The sequence below is a fragment of the Oreochromis aureus genome, linkage group 15, assembly GCF_013358895.1.
Source record: "Oreochromis aureus strain Israel breed Guangdong linkage group 15, ZZ_aureus, whole genome shotgun sequence".
Classification (NCBI taxonomy): Eukaryota; Metazoa; Chordata; class Actinopteri; order Cichliformes; family Cichlidae; genus Oreochromis; species Oreochromis aureus.
In genome coordinates this window covers 25,965,588-25,980,855 of record NC_052956.1, presented here as the reverse complement: position 1 = coordinate 25,980,855, position 15,268 = coordinate 25,965,588, and the positions used below count along the sequence as shown (strand labels likewise).

At 42.3% G+C, this 15,268-nt stretch overlaps 1 protein-coding gene across 2 annotated transcripts; it reads right to left on the bottom strand.

The window, feature by feature from the left end:
• Nucleotides 1–2,112: 2,112 nt before the first annotated feature.
• Nucleotides 2,113–8,907, bottom strand: ccr6a (chemokine (C-C motif) receptor 6a). Of its 2 annotated transcripts, XM_031747517.2 has the most exons (3): nucleotides 8,754–8,907; nucleotides 8,604–8,650; nucleotides 2,113–4,721 (listed from the first exon to the last, which is right to left on the bottom strand). In XM_031747517.2, the coding sequence occupies exon 3, from the start codon at nucleotides 4,686–4,688 to the stop codon at nucleotides 3,546–3,548; it is 1,143 nt and encodes a 380-aa protein (XP_031603377.2). In that variant the 5' UTR covers nucleotides 4,689–4,721; nucleotides 8,604–8,650; nucleotides 8,754–8,907; the 3' UTR covers nucleotides 2,113–3,545. The 2 variants fall into 2 exon arrangements, with proteins under 2 accessions (XP_031603377.2, XP_039454566.1); XM_039598632.1 differs by having other exon boundaries at nucleotides 8,583–8,907.
• Nucleotides 8,908–15,268: the final 6,361 nt, after the last annotated feature.

Genomic DNA, 15,268 nt, shown 5'->3' with positions numbered 1-15,268 from the left:
TTAGACAGCCGTTAGCACATTCTCCTTATGGGGACCTGATATGTTTAATATGCTGCTGAGAATATACCCCAGAAGAAGCGTATAGTATAGCTTTTATTTTGGAAAGAGCCCTTTCTCTGTAATAAACTCTCTTTTCCAAAGATGAGTGATTTCTCGATCTGATAGATTTATTTTTTTATTATTTTGTTGTTTCAGCAACATTAAATTTAAAAACTGTACTTTTGAGTTAAAATATATATTTATAATTTTAATAAATAACAAATTAAAAAGGCATGAACATTGTTTTGTATCGAAAAAATATCGAACCGTGACACCAAAGTATCGAACCGAACCGAACCGTGAATTTTGTGTATTGTTGCACCCAGTGTTGCCAACTCCTCAGTAAGGAAAATCGCTATTGGCTGTCCTAAAAGTTGCTAGAAGTCGCTAAATTATGTCATCGCCTAATTTGCATAATTGGTTATGCTAATGTAATTGTAACCTACGTTGTTGAAGAGAGAAATAACAACGTGGAACGAGACATAAAGTGAGTAAAGCACGTCCTAAATGCATTTAGAGTTTATTTAGAACTACAAATTAAATTTCTTTTAGCAATTATTGTTTTTTTTTAATGTCACAATTCCAACCTGCACCTTTATCCGGCTTGGACCGCAAAAGTGACCGAAATAGGCACTCTGGTGGAGTTACTTTGTGTTTGTGTGTGTTTATAAGTAGTTTTAAACCTTGTGATCCACAAAACAGCATAACAGTAAAAGAAGAACTGACTGCGTTACAGTCAGTGCGGGAGTAGCGGCTTCATTCATGCGCAATTCATTTGCCATTTGGACGCATAGGTGTGAACATCTCCTGCCCTGATAGCAGCTGGGGGAGGACTACCCTCCGCCTGTGAGCGCTTTGGCACGGGTGAGGTGCCCATGGCAGCACCGCTGCTTGTTGAGAGTAAGGGCGATACGCGCTTTCACGTCAAAAAGTCGTCATAAATAAGTCTCCAATAACACCAGAAAAAGTCGCCAGATTTGTCACTAGTCGCTTTTTAGAAAAAAAGTCGCTAAGTTGGCAACACTGGTTGCACCCCTAATATTTATACAAACAGCAGTTAAAAGACCTGGTGGTCGTGAGCATTATGGGGTATTCAGTTAACTGCAATCTGAAGTTTACTGACACCTAGCAGTGAAAATGTTACACACCGTACAATAAAGAGTAGAAAACATCACTTCAAATATACCATACGTTTGTATCACTGCAGTGTGACAGTGGACTGATGAAAATTCAGGCCCAGAAACAAATCAGTACATGAAGGTTGTGACTTTCACACTCCAGTGTTGGACAGTCTGTTTTCCACTCGTGCATCAGTCTGATTTAATACGCTCACATATCCACAGTTTGTCCTCAGTGTGGTCATATCATTCACATTCGTCCTTCTGATTCATGCACATGAACTCAATACACAGACGTGGTCTCATTATTTATCAGGGGGCAGGACAGGTGACAGAACATTGACACTGATGCTTTAGTATGTGAAGTCCAGAGGTCCAGTTAGTAAAGAGATAGACTCCAATCTCTTCAGATAAAGGCTAAAAGATGCATTAAACACAGTGAATTCACTGTCTAGTGTTACACTGTCAGCAGAGCTGTAAGCAGAGCTGTGCACAGTGCCAGTGCATCCTTAAAACAGCATCAGTGCTGAAAGAGGTCGAGGGTGCGCAGGGAGGCCGCCATGAAGGACAGTATAAATGATGATTACACAATATCACAATAGATTAAAACCCTCATTTCTAGCTCAGTGTTGTCTATAAATATTGATGTTTTTCTTTAATTTGATCATAATTCTGTTTTAATTAGTGTGATTTCACCGAGTTATCCACACAGTCTCATGGATTCACAGATTTGTCCTGTTCTGTGCCATTTGTTTTTGTGGAGTCGAACTCTAAGTACAACAAAGAAAATACTCCTTTAAAAGGAAATCAGTAAACGTCCTTTAAACTCCAGAGCTTTAAATCCCGTTAAAGTTCTGTAAAAGGCGCCACCTAGTGTTGAGCCACAGAATGACAGAGACGTTAAAATAAAAACTCGTAGATATAGACTAAATAAACATTTATTCTGAAAGGCACAAATCTGACAGCTAAGCTGTAATATTACATTCAAAGGATACATTCATTGTCATAAAAATGAACTCAGGTATGAACAGGAAGTTAAAAAAAAGAATGATAGGAATCACAACAAATAAGAGTTGGATATGAAGAAAAGCAGAGTTTTCTAAATGTTTGTGCCTTGAGACGAAATTAAAACTGAAAAACTGGATTTCATCACGGCTTAAATGAGGATGTGAAAACCTCTGAAAAGTTTCAGTTCTTAATCCTGGAAATCACCCGTGAGCAGATTAGGATTACACATTTGCATCAATGCAGACTACTCACACAACTCTGATATGAATGAAATGGCAAACAGCAAATTTACATAAACATAAATTCTTAAGTATAAAACGTTAAAAAGGGATTTAAAACATGCCTAGGGTCAGGGGTTAGGCTCGTCCCTTTTTATGGATATCTTACTGTGTGACACACTTACATGACAGAATCACTGTTACATTGATCATCTAGCTCGAACAAGACCAAACTCTAAGCTTTACCACTGACCCCGATGACCAGTACTTCAGGCCATGCTGGCCATCATTTATGAATCTGAATCAGTGATTCCAATAAAAAAAAGCTAATTGAAACTTTTCACAAAGCAATCACAGACATTTTCATGACATGTTGGTTTCCACTCTGACGACGTTTAGGAGACCAAACGGAGCTGGAAGGTGTTGGTCTGAGTTTACCACAGCAAGCTGACCAGGTGTGTTGTGGATTGGACAATCCCCCTCACTCTTAATTTGAAAATTAATGTGTTTGTTGTCGGGGTTCTTAGTTCTCATGATTACAGTGGGTTTAGTTCTCGTTCTGTTCTGGAGGGTCTCTCTAACAAGAAGCTGCAGCAGGTGGAGAACTGGTTCATGAGCAGAACCAGGAGGTGTAGTTCAGCTGTGGGAGGAGGAACTCACTGGTGAGGCAGCTGATTATTGGTGCATATGCAGGTTACATGGCTATTTTACCTGAGCACAGGAATAATTTAGCTGTGCAGGACTGAACATGAGAGTCTGTTTCAGCATCCTTTCTGAGACCTTCAGAGGACAGGAAGTTTTGAGTCGCCATCAGTCTTTTCAGGAACACATCAGTCAGAGAAACTCTTCAAGGTCATTTTTATCCTCGCTTAGAGCTCATCATCTGCAGTTGCAGGAGATGATGAGCTCTGGGCTTCATTTGTGTAGTACAGACAGCAGGAGACTCTGCAGGAGAATAGTCTTCAGTCATCACTCACAAAATAATCACAAAAGAAAGAAAATGCAGGAGTTGGACTATTTCAAGATTAAAATAATGAAGTAGAACAAGAGGTGCAGCATGGGGTTAGATATCTTTATCTTGAAGAATCTTGTTGGTTCAACAGACATGAATGGGGTTCTGTGTTAAAGACCTGAAGCTTCAGAGATCAACCCATAAATGTCTTCACATGGTGAAAGAAGCGCCACTGTTGCTGGACCCATCCATCGAGCGCCGAGTGGAGGACATGTAGAAGTCGGAGGTGACTCTGGAGAAGCGGCGTGGGGCCATGTACTTCTTTCCAAGACACCACAGGTCCCTGAAGATCCTTCTGAAGTGGTTCCTGAAGTTCACTCCCACAAAGGCGTACAGCAGTGGGTTCAGGCAGCAGTGCATGTAAGCAATGGTCTGCGACACTGTCAGGGCTATCTCCATTATGTCTGCCTCGCCACATGGGCTTTCCTGAAACAGGTTTACCGTGTCGTACAGCAGCACTATGTTGTAGGGTAGGTGGCAGATAATGAAAACGGCCACAACCACCAGCACCACCCGCACTGCTCTGTGCCGCTGCAAGTTTTTGGCCTTCAGCAGGGTGACAATGATGGCACTATAGCAGAAAATCATGATGAAGAGTGGCAGGAAGAAACCCACACTGATCTGGGTGCTGGGAATGGCCACCTTCACCTCCTGTGCTCTTTTTGTGTCTTCAAACTTGAACGCACAGACATACTCAGGAGTCGAGCTCTGGATCTGGGTTTGGTTATCATTGTCCCACATCAAGCCCTTGGTGTGTGACGGCTCATACCAGTTGTAAAAGTAGAAGGTGGGGACGGACATGAGTATAGCGAAGATCCAGATGATGGCGCAGATGATGCGGCTGTATGACGGCGAGCGCAGTCTGAAGCTGCGCCGAGCCTGGACGATGGCGATGTAGCGGTCGGTGCTGATGCAGGCGAGCAGCAGCATGCCACTGTAAAGGTTTACGCTGTAAGAGCCGCGCAGCAGCTTGCAGGCCACCTGCCCCATCGGCCATGACCACAGCTCGTTGTAGACAATGAATGGCAGCGCCAACACAAACAGAAGGTCGGCGATGGCCACGTTGAACAGGTAGATGTCAGTCATGGACTTGGTCCTCTTGTAGAAGGCGTAGGTGACAATGACCAGGCTGTTTCCTATGAGGCCCAGGATGCAGATGATGGAGTGGATGTATGGGCCAATCACCTGCGCCACACTCTGGTTTTTCTGAAAAGGACAGGGTTCGAACAACTCACTGCTATTATAGTCATATTCTGGGTCGGGCATCTCCATGGTGTGCGATTGGTTGGACATCAAATCCTCTACACAGTAGTATATCTTCGTTCACTATAAAGGAAGCAGAGATAAAACATCAAACTACAGCAAACGTGTCTGATGGACTCACAGTGAAACAAAGACGATAGCAAGAGGAAGCCCTGAGGACACACGATGAAGAAGCCGTGTGGATGCTATAGCTTCTTCAGTTTGCACATTAATCAAGACTGAGTTCTGTATCTTAATAAAATTAAATAAAATCCACGTTCTTCATCTGCATCTCTGCAAAACTTAGCAGCATTACTAAGGGCTGGTTCAGGTGTAGGGTCACCTGATCCAGCCCTAACTATATGCTTTAGCAAAAAAGAAAGTTTGAAGCCTAATCTGAAAAGTAGAGATAGTGTCTGTCTCCTGAATCCAAAATGGAAGCTGGTTCCACAGAAGAGGGGCCTGAGAGCTGAAGGCTCTGCCTCCCATTCTACTTTTAAATACTCTAGGAACCTCAAGTATCCTACAAATAATAAATCCACTAACTCGTTTTTATCATCGCTCTGAGACACGATGTTTCTAATGGTATTGCCCAAGAGAATTTTCTTCTTCTTCTTCCTTTCTGAGCTGCTCTCTCTAGGCTGTCGTCAGACAATGTGCCTTCATCTTCTCGGCCTCCCAGCATCTTCCTTTGTAACACCAACCCTCTGCATGTCCTTTTTCACTACATCCAAAGACCTCTTCTGAGGTCTTCCTCTTTTCCTCTTGCCTGGCAGCTCCATCTTATGTTTTGTCCAATATATCCACTCTCCTTCCTCTGCACATGTTCAAACCATCCATCACAGCAGGTCTCACTACCGTCTTCAAACATTCCCTTTCGCTCTTGCCTGCTCTTCCTACTTCCTCTCTCTCATGCATGTATGATGTGAAAAAATATTGGTCCCAGGACAGAACCCTGTGGGACTCAGTGTGTGAGGATGACTCTGTTTTTTTGGAGTCTATCAGAGAGAAATAACTCAAACCAGCGCAGTATTTCTTTTAACTTTAACTTTTAACAGCCTCGCCTCTGTCAGTGCGCCCCAGGGTGGCTGTGGCTACATGTAGCTTGCCATCATCAGTGTGTGAATGTGTGCGTGAATGGGTGGATGACTGGATGTGTAAAGCGCTTTGGGGTCCTTAGGGACTAGTAAAGCGCTATACAAATACAGGCCATTTACCATTTAACTAAACTAACCAAACTTCAAAAACTAAGTGTCACACCATTACCATAACTTGAAGCAGGCGTGTTTTAGGCTGATGAAACAGCATTTCAAAATACCACAGTGACTCTTCTTATTCATTAATTTAAAAACTGGTTTTGGTGACTTTGATGCAATCACAGTGATAAAGCCTCACTGTGGGTGTAAGCGCCACAGCTTGTTTCTTTGAAACGTCCCGTTGTCCACTCGAATACACTACATGTTCCTGTTTATTCATCGTCTCCCTCTGAGGAATCAGTAGTTTCCACCTCATCAGAGGTTTTATCTCATTTTTGTTTTCCGCTGCTGTTCTCTGCATGTGTTACGCTCATGTTCCTGCACTGTGACGTGATCGTTATGTCATCATGTCATCATAAACTAGGCAAGAACCCCGCAAGGCTCCGGGCCCTCGTTTGCGTTCTAAGCTCGATGTGCTCTAAGCTCGAAGTGTCAGTTATAGCACAGACTGAGGTACGTGTCACTGAGTTTTTACTGTAGAGTGAGATGGAAACAGTGTCTGAGGAAAGTCTGGAGTGATTTTTAAAGAGCAAACGTTCACGTCAGACAGTGCAAGTCACAAAAGCTTTGAGATGTTAATGAGTGACACACTTTGCAGCCTCCAGATTTCAGCACTCGCTCTCGCTCTGACTCGTCCCCACTGAGCGGTGAGTCCTGAAACCTGAACAAGACTTTGACATGTTAAACATGTAAAAGTGGCGCAGCTGCTGGTAAACTTTGATGAAGACATCCTCATTGCGGTGCCATTGCAACACGTCATGCCGTTTTAGGTGTTTGAGCGTTTGCAGGAAGTTTGCAGAAAACAGGTCAGAGACAGCGAGTGACCCACTTCATGCAAGCGTGGTTTCCCCCTCAATTACTTCCCCCACAATCACAAGATGCTAACGAACACCTCCCCCTGTTCATCTTCTTCATATATTCACATTTTTATCTTCATATCGAAGATTAAAGTTGAGCAGAAAGAGCCAAGTGTTGGTCTACCTGACAGGCTCAGGTGTGTTTGTTTATCGATGGGCTTCCTGTAAATAAGAGAACTTCCTCCTTACCATCAGATGCAGTTAGACGTCAATAAATGTCCAAATGTCACGAAACGCTGCGTGCAGAAAAAAGGCGCGAGTCCTTTTAACTTTATTGAATTGAATTGAACTTTTTTAATTAAATTGAATTACATTTCATGTAATTCAATTTAACTTAATTTTTAACTTAATTGAATTTTATTTGACCCCGTGTGAGTAAGGGAGCAGCTGAAAGTAGCTTTTTTTTCATCATCTTTTTAATATAATTTCATTTTTCATTTTTATTTCATTTATTTTCATTTTTATATCGTTATGATCTTTTTACCTTTGTGTAATTTATTCTTATTTGTTCTGCAGTATGCTTTATTTTATTTTGCATCATATTTCACTTTTTATACCTTTAGTTTTCTTTTAAACTTCATTTTTTTACGTTTTGTGTTATAGTCTGATTTAGTTTGAATTATTGTTTTCTATTTTCTTCTATCTTTATTATTTTCTTAGATTAAATTAATGTATTTATTTATTACCTTTTAAACTTTTGTTGTGATTTGATATAAATAAAAATATAAATAAAATTAAACTTAATAGTGAAGTCTACATTTTTCATTCGACAGTCTTCCTTTTATATCTTTATTAGGTTTTTAATTGATTATTTTATTTGATTAGTGCCTTCGTGCTTTAAATAAAGGGGCTGTTTCCCAAGCTCGCACGTCCAACGTTCTGCTGCGTGTGTCCTTCGGGTGGCATGGTGTATGAAATCGCCTGAGGTCTTCTGGACCTTTCGCTTCCCCGCAGGTGACATTTGAAATACGGGAAGTCTAAGGGGACAAATTAGAGCCAAGGGCTGCTGGGAGCAGAAGTGCGGAGCAGGAACCTGAGGCGTTTGAGGAACTGTTTATTTCTCCTTTAAGATCAGTTTAACCTGCATGACACAGATGTCGCATCGCCGTCCCGCCATCGCGCCGAGAATCATGGGAAGATTTCGCTTCTGCTTGTGCAGAAATGTGAGCCAGCAGTTCAGGACAGTTTGGAGTTTGCCTCGCCCTCTACTTGCACTTTTATACTCAGAGTCCTTCTGAGAGCAGCCCCTCACCCGCACTCAGGCAGGCCAAAGGTGATTGAGTATTTCTTGTTTCTGACGTGTGGAGAAGTTCAGGCTGCAGAAAACATGAACTGATTTTAACAGTTTTTTTCTTTATTTTTCAAAGTTTAAAAATCTGATTCTCAGAAAATCTAATTTTTTGGTAAAAACTTGAATAAAGTAAAAAAAAAAAAAAATACATTTACTATCTGCCCTGATGTTTCTGTTGAAGGTTGTTAACCTGGAGGTGACGGCGAGCGTGGTCGCAACCTCTCCTTTCAGTGAGCACAAACTTTATCTCGGAGAGATTTAACAACTATGTTTCTGAGCTGCAGAGATGTTGCACAGCTGACGGACTCGGTTTCTCTTTGATTAAACTTTGTTCCTGATGCAGTGAAGATGATTTTACTGTGTGGTTTCTGCGCTCGTGCGAGCAGCTGACTGAAGGGTAACAGGTCGCAGGGAAACTTCTTCTTATCGGTTCAATCTTTTCGAGATAAATCAACAGAAAACACCTCGCTGCACCACACCTGATCTTATCTAAAAAATATCACACATTACATCATCTGACAGAGTTTAACCCCAAACTTACTGAAAAGCAGGAAAAACACACCTGAAGGTTCAAAGTGCCACCTCTGAGCTTCAGCCTCTGTTTCCAGCCTGAAACGTTGTAAAAACAGTCTTCAGAGGAACGCGAAGAGAAGCTGAGGTCTGACTGTCCGAGTCAGCGTTACAGCAAAAGCTCCAATCAGAGAAAACTCACAGGTGTGGCGGTGAATGATGAAGCTGGCTGCTGATCCCGCACAGGTGAGGACGAGGATGACGAGGGCAATGATGCAGCTGCACAGCATCCAACAAACACTAAACGCTGTGATTAAAGAGAAATACGAAGCAGTGAGAAACCTTAGCACGAGCCTTCCTCTTTACCCTGCCCTTTGTGTGTGTGTGTGTGTGTGTGTGCTCGGCCCAGCACACATCACTGTGACGTCCGCTCTTTGTCTCAGCTTCCTCTCACACTGTGATAAAAAATAAAAGTCTGAATTTTTCCATTTTTGTCCTGAAGGCCTCGTCACCTCATCTTTATTCACACTGAACTTTATTTATACCTCTTGTGGAGACAGAGCTTAATAACATTCAGGGGTTGGTGCTGTAAGATTAAAGGCTCTGTGTCTGTGTGCTTGCTGATAAAAATCATTTTGTATTATCTGTCGTGTCAGCTTCCTGTTGTGGTTCCTCTCGTGCTATCGGGGGTTAAAGTGTCACAGCAGTGTTACATATGATTTATTTCTTGTAGTTTTGCTTCACCTCAGACTCTCAGACCATCAGTGAAGTTCAGACTCTCGGCTTTAATAAAGTTCTTCATGGACTGCTCAGAATTACAGACATGTCAGTAACATGTAGTAACACGGTCTGAGGCTATGGGCATCATTACATGTTCAGATTTTATGTAAAATACAGTGTAATTATATTTACATACAAACACATGCTGTTAATAAGCTTAGGCAGTGTATAAACTAAGAACATCATTATAAGCTCACATAGGCCTGCAGGTTTATTCTTTATTCTAAGGGAGAACACATTCATATTTGTAAAAGAAAAGGACAGCTGAATAAAAGGACATCCATCATGCACAGCAGCAGAGTGAATATCAAATAAAGATGTAAAAAGGAAGATTCCCTCCATAACACGCCACACACCCTGTGGACAGACATTTAGACTGGCAGAGCCTGGAGAAATAGTTTTCTTGCTTTATAAGAAAGCTGTCCGTAAAGTTAGAGAATCTTGCTGTTCATCACTGATTGAAGAAAATAAGATCAACCCTAGGTTTCTCTTCAGCACTGTAGTCAGGCTGACAAAAAAAAATCAGAGCACACAAAAAAAAAGACTCATAATCATAATGACTCACAATCACAGATGTAACATTATCTACAGCTACTTTCAGTACCATTGATATTCATTTAGTCTTTTTTTTTCAATTGATCTTTCTGAGTTAACTTCAGTAATTACTTCCTCCAAACCATCAACATGTCTTTTAGACCCCATTCTTACAAAAATGCTCAAAGAAGTCCTACCATTAATTAATGCTTCAATCTTAAAAATGATCAACCTGTCTCTAATAATCGGCATGTACCACAGGCCTTCAAGCTGGCAGTAGTTAAACTACAGCTAACAGATCACCTGCAGAGGAATGTCTTATAAATGATCTTGTTATGGCCTCTGATAGTAATAACAACAACAACAACAACAACAACAATAATAATAATAATAATGATAAATGTTATTTATAGGTGCCTTTAAGACCCTCAATGTCAACAATAGCAACAATACAATATAATAAAACATGGCAAATAAAATTTATGCATAAAGTAAAGAGAAAAAAAAAACAAGCATGAAAGTATAAAAGCTGAGCAAGGTAAATATGGACTAAGACAGAATCAGGTGCATGCAATTCTGAATAGATGGGTTTTGAGATTGTGGTCCGGAGATCTGGTGGAAGTACATTCCAAAGTGTCAGGGAAGAACAACTAAAGTCTCATGGTAGTCAGGCGAGCAGGTGGAACAGACAGAAGGGAAGCTGAAGAAGAGCGAAGTGTACGAGGGGGTGAGTATGTATGGAGAAGATCAGATAAATATGGAGGAGTGAAGTTATGAAGCGCTTTGAAAGTAAGAAGCAGGATCTTGAAATTGACATGGGGGTGAACTGGAAGCCATTGGAGCTGCTTAAAAACAGGTTGTATATGTTTAGTGGATCTAATTCTGGAAATAATACGAGCAGCTGTGTTTTGAACTAACTGCAATTTATGGAGAGATTTATGAGGTAGACCATAGAGAAGAGAATTACAGTAATCTAAACGAGATGTGACAAGAGCATTCAGAATCAGAATCAGAAGACTTTATTTATCCCCAAGGGGCAATTAACATACAACAGAGCAGCATAACGTTGAAGATAAGGACAAGATAAGGACAGTGAGTGAAGGACGAAGGCGGTTAATATCACAGAGATGAAAATAGGAAGACCAAGTGATATTAATTATATGTGCTGTGAAGGAAAGAGTGCTATCGAGGATGACATCAAGACTCTTAACCTGAGAGGAGGGTGTGACAACAGAGTTATCAATGGATAATGAAAGACTTCTGGTTGGCACTTTAGTCAGTTTTGATTTGGTGCCTATTAAAATGAATTCTGTTTTATTGCTATTAAGTTTAAGAAAGTTGTAAGTAAACCAGACCTTGATTTGACTTAAACAGTAAGAAATGGATGTGGGTGGGAGAGTAGCTGTGGGTTTTGAGGATAGGTAGAGTTGTGTGCCATCTGCGTAGCAGTGAAACTGGATGTTATGCTTCCTGAAAATATTACCTAGAGGTAGGAGATAAATGATAACAAGTAAAGGACCCAGGACAGAGCCTTGGGGTATACCGGAATTAACTGGAGTAGACTGTGATCTGTGAGTGAGTAATTGAACAAACTGTAAGCGTCCAGAGAGATAAGAGGTAAACCAGGCGAGTACTGTACCATTGATGCCAATAGATGCTAATCTATGAAGAAGGATGTGGTGGGAGATAGTGTCAAAAGCTGCTGTAAGGTCAAGGAGAATGAGGATGGAGATGAGTCCAGAGTCAGCTGCAACTAGAAGATCATTAGTGAATTTTACTAGAACTATTTCTGTACTATGAAATGAACAGAAGCCAGACTGAAACTCTTCGTACAAGTTATTTCCAGTGAGATGTCTATGAACCTGTGCAGCCACTGTCTTTTCCAGAATTTTGGCTAAGAAAGGCAGATTTGAAATTGGCCTGAAATTATTTAGATTGGAAGGGTCTGAACCATTCTTTTGTTTATTTGTTTATTTTTTAGGTTTTGTTTATTTTTGTACAGTGGGAGACTAACAGGGAATAAAACTAATTTAAGGTCTGAAAAAGGCATGTCCAATACAGCACAGTTCTTTGGGGTGACACCAGTACAGCAAACAAGATCCAAGAGAATAAAAATAAACTTTTGTAGCTATATTAAGCACTAAGTATAGACAGTATGTAGAGAGAGCAGCGGCAGCCACAACGCACCAGCGTCCACTCCCTCTGGCGACTCTTAACACAAATTTCGCTCGACAGTGGACTCATCTCTGTGCTTGTCCTGCTAGACCTCGGTGTTCGATACTGTCAACCATAATATCTTATCAGAACTATTAGAGCATGCTGTAGGCATTACAGGTACTGTGCTGCATTGGTTTGTATCATATCTATCTAATAGACTCCAATTTATTCATGTAAATGGAGAGTCCTCTTAACACACTAAGGCTAATTATGGAGTTCCACAGGGTTCAGTGCGAAGACCAATTCTGTTTACATTATACATGCTTCCCTTCGGCAGTATCATCAGAAGGCATAGCATACATTTCCACTGCTATGCAGATGACACCCAGCTTTATCTATCCATGAAGCCAGGTGACACACACCAATTAGTTAAACTGCAGGAATGTCTTAAAGACATAAAGACCTGGATGACCTCTAATTTTCTGCTACTAAATTCAGATAAAACTGAGGTTATTGTACTCGGCCCTGAAAATCTTAGAAAGATGGTATCTAACCAGATTCTTACTCTGGATGGCATTACCTTGGCCTCCATTAACACTGTAAGGAACCTTGGAGTCATTTATGACCAGGATATGGTCAAATATGTAAGACTGCTTTCTTCCATTTGTGCAATATCTCTAAAATGAGAAATATCCTGTCTCAGAGTCCATCCATCCATCCTCATCCGCTTTATCCGAAGTCGGGTCGCGGGGGCAGCAGCCTAAGCAGAGAAGCCCAGACCTCCTCTCCCCAGCCACCTCCTCCAGCTCATCCGGGGAACACCAAGGCGTTCCCAGGCCAGCCGAGAGATATAATCTCTCCAGCGCCCTGGGTCTGCCCAGGGCCCTCCCGGTGGGACATGCCCGAACACCTCACCCAGGAGGCGCCCAGGGGCATCCTTGTCAGATGCCCGAACCACCTCAACTGGCTCCTTTCGATGTGGAGGAGCAGCGGCTCTACTCTGAGCCCCTCCCGGATGGCCGAACTTCTCACCCTATCTCTAAGGGAGAGGCCAGCCACCCTTCGGAGGAAGCTCATTTCTGCCGCTTGTACCCGCTGATCTCGTTCTTTTTCGGTCACTACCCACAGCTCGTGGCCATAGGTGAGGGTCGGGACGTAGATCGACCGGTAAATTGAGAGCTTCGCTTTTACACTCAGCTCCCTCTTCACCACGACGGACCGGTGCAGCGTCCGCATCACTGCAGCCGCAGCACCAATCCGTCTGTCGATCTCCGGCTCCCTTCTCCCATCACTCGCGAACAAGACCCCGAGATACTTGAACTCCTCCACTTGGGGCAGGAACTCATCCCGACCCGGAGTGGGCACTCCACCCTTTTCCGGCTGAGAACCATGGCCTCAGATTTGGAGGTGCTGATCCTCATTCCCGCTGCTTCACACTCGGCTGCGAACTGTTCCAGTGCGAGCTGGAGGCCCCCACCCGATGAAGCCATCAGAACCACATCATCCATAAAAAGCAGAGATGAGATTCTGAGGCCACCAAGTGAAAGCCCTCCGCCACTTGGCTGCGCCTAGAAATCCTGTCCATAAAAATTATGAACAGAATCGGTGACAAAGGGCATCCCTGGCGGAGCCCATCACCCACCGGAAACAAGTCCGACTTATTGCCGGCAATGCGAACCAAACTCTTGCAATGGTTGTATAGGGATTGAATGGCCCGTAACAGTGGGCCAGACACCCCATACTCCCGCAACACCTCCCACAGGACACCCCGAGGGACACGGTCGAATGCCTTCTCCAAGTCCACAAAACACATGTAGACTGGTTGGGCAAACTCCCATGCACCCTCAAGTATCCTCGAGAGGATAAAGAGCTGGTCCAGTGTTCCGCGACCAGGACGAAAACCGCATTGTTCCTCCTGTATCCGAGGTTCGACTAACGGACGAACTCTCCTTTCCAGCACCCTGGCATAGACTTTCCCAGGGAGGCTGAGGAGTCTCAGAGTGATGATGAAAAACTAGCTCATGCATTTATTACTTGTAGGATACTTGTTGTTCCTAGAGAATTTAAAAGTAGAATGGGAGGCAGAGCCTTCAGCTTTCAGGCCCCTCTTTAGTGGAACCAGCTTCCAGTTTGGTTTCGTGAGACAGACACTATCTCTACTTTTAAGATTAGGCTTCAAACTTTCCTTTTTGCTAAAGCATATAGTTTGGGCTGGATTAGATTACCCTGAATCCTCCCTTAGTTATGCTGCAATAGGTGTAGTAAGCTGCTGGGGGATTCCCATGATGCACTGGGCAGTTCTTCTTCAGTCACTATGTGTTAATAGACCTCTTTGCATTTAATCATTAGGCAAGGCAAGGCAAGGCAAATTTATTTGTATAGCACAATTCAACAACAAGGTGATTCAAAGTGCTTTACAGAGACATTAAAAACAAAATAGATAAAAAGCATGATTTAAAATTGATTAAGACAAGCAAACAAACAAACAAACAAAACAGTATATAAAATCAAAAATCAAAACAGTAGATAAAATCAGTAGTTAAAATGTAAGTTTTGGAATTTAAGCTTAAAAGTGTGGATTTGGTGCTTTATTCAAATGCAGCAGAGAACAGGTGAGTCTTCAACCTGGATTTAAATAAACTGAGTGTTTCAGCTGATCTGAGGCTTTCTGGGAGTTTGTTCCAGATATAAGGAGCATAAAAGCTGAATGCAGCTTCTCCGTGTCTGGTTCTGACTCTGGGAACTGATAAAAGACCGGATCCAGATGACCTGAGAGATCTGGAAGGTTCATACTGGGTCAGGAGGTCACTGATGTATTTTGGTCCTAAACCATTCAGAGCTTTATAGACTAGCATCAGAACTTTAAAGTCTATCCTCTGACAGACAGGCAGCCAGTGTAAAGACCTCAGAGCTGGACTGATGTGGTCCACTTTTTTGGTCTTAGTGAGGACTCGAGCAGCAGAGTTCTGAATGAGCTGTAGTTGTCTGACTGATTTTTAGGTAGACCTGTAAAGATGCTGTTACAGTAATCAAGCCTACTGAAGATGAATGCATGGACTAGTTTTTCCAGGTCCTGTTGAGACATCAGATCTTTTATCCTTGAAATATTCTTGAGGTGATAGTAAGCTGATTTTGTTATTGTCTTAATGTGTTTTTCTAAGTTTAGGTCTGCATCCATCACTACACCCAAATTTCTCGCCTGGTTTGTGGTTTTAGGTGTATAGATTGAAGTTCTCTGGTGACCTG

Coding starts and splice junctions, on each gene's coding strand:
- ccr6a (XM_039598632.1), bottom strand. CDS start 4,688: ATGTCCAACCAATCGCACACCATGGAGATGCCCGACCCAGAATATGAC.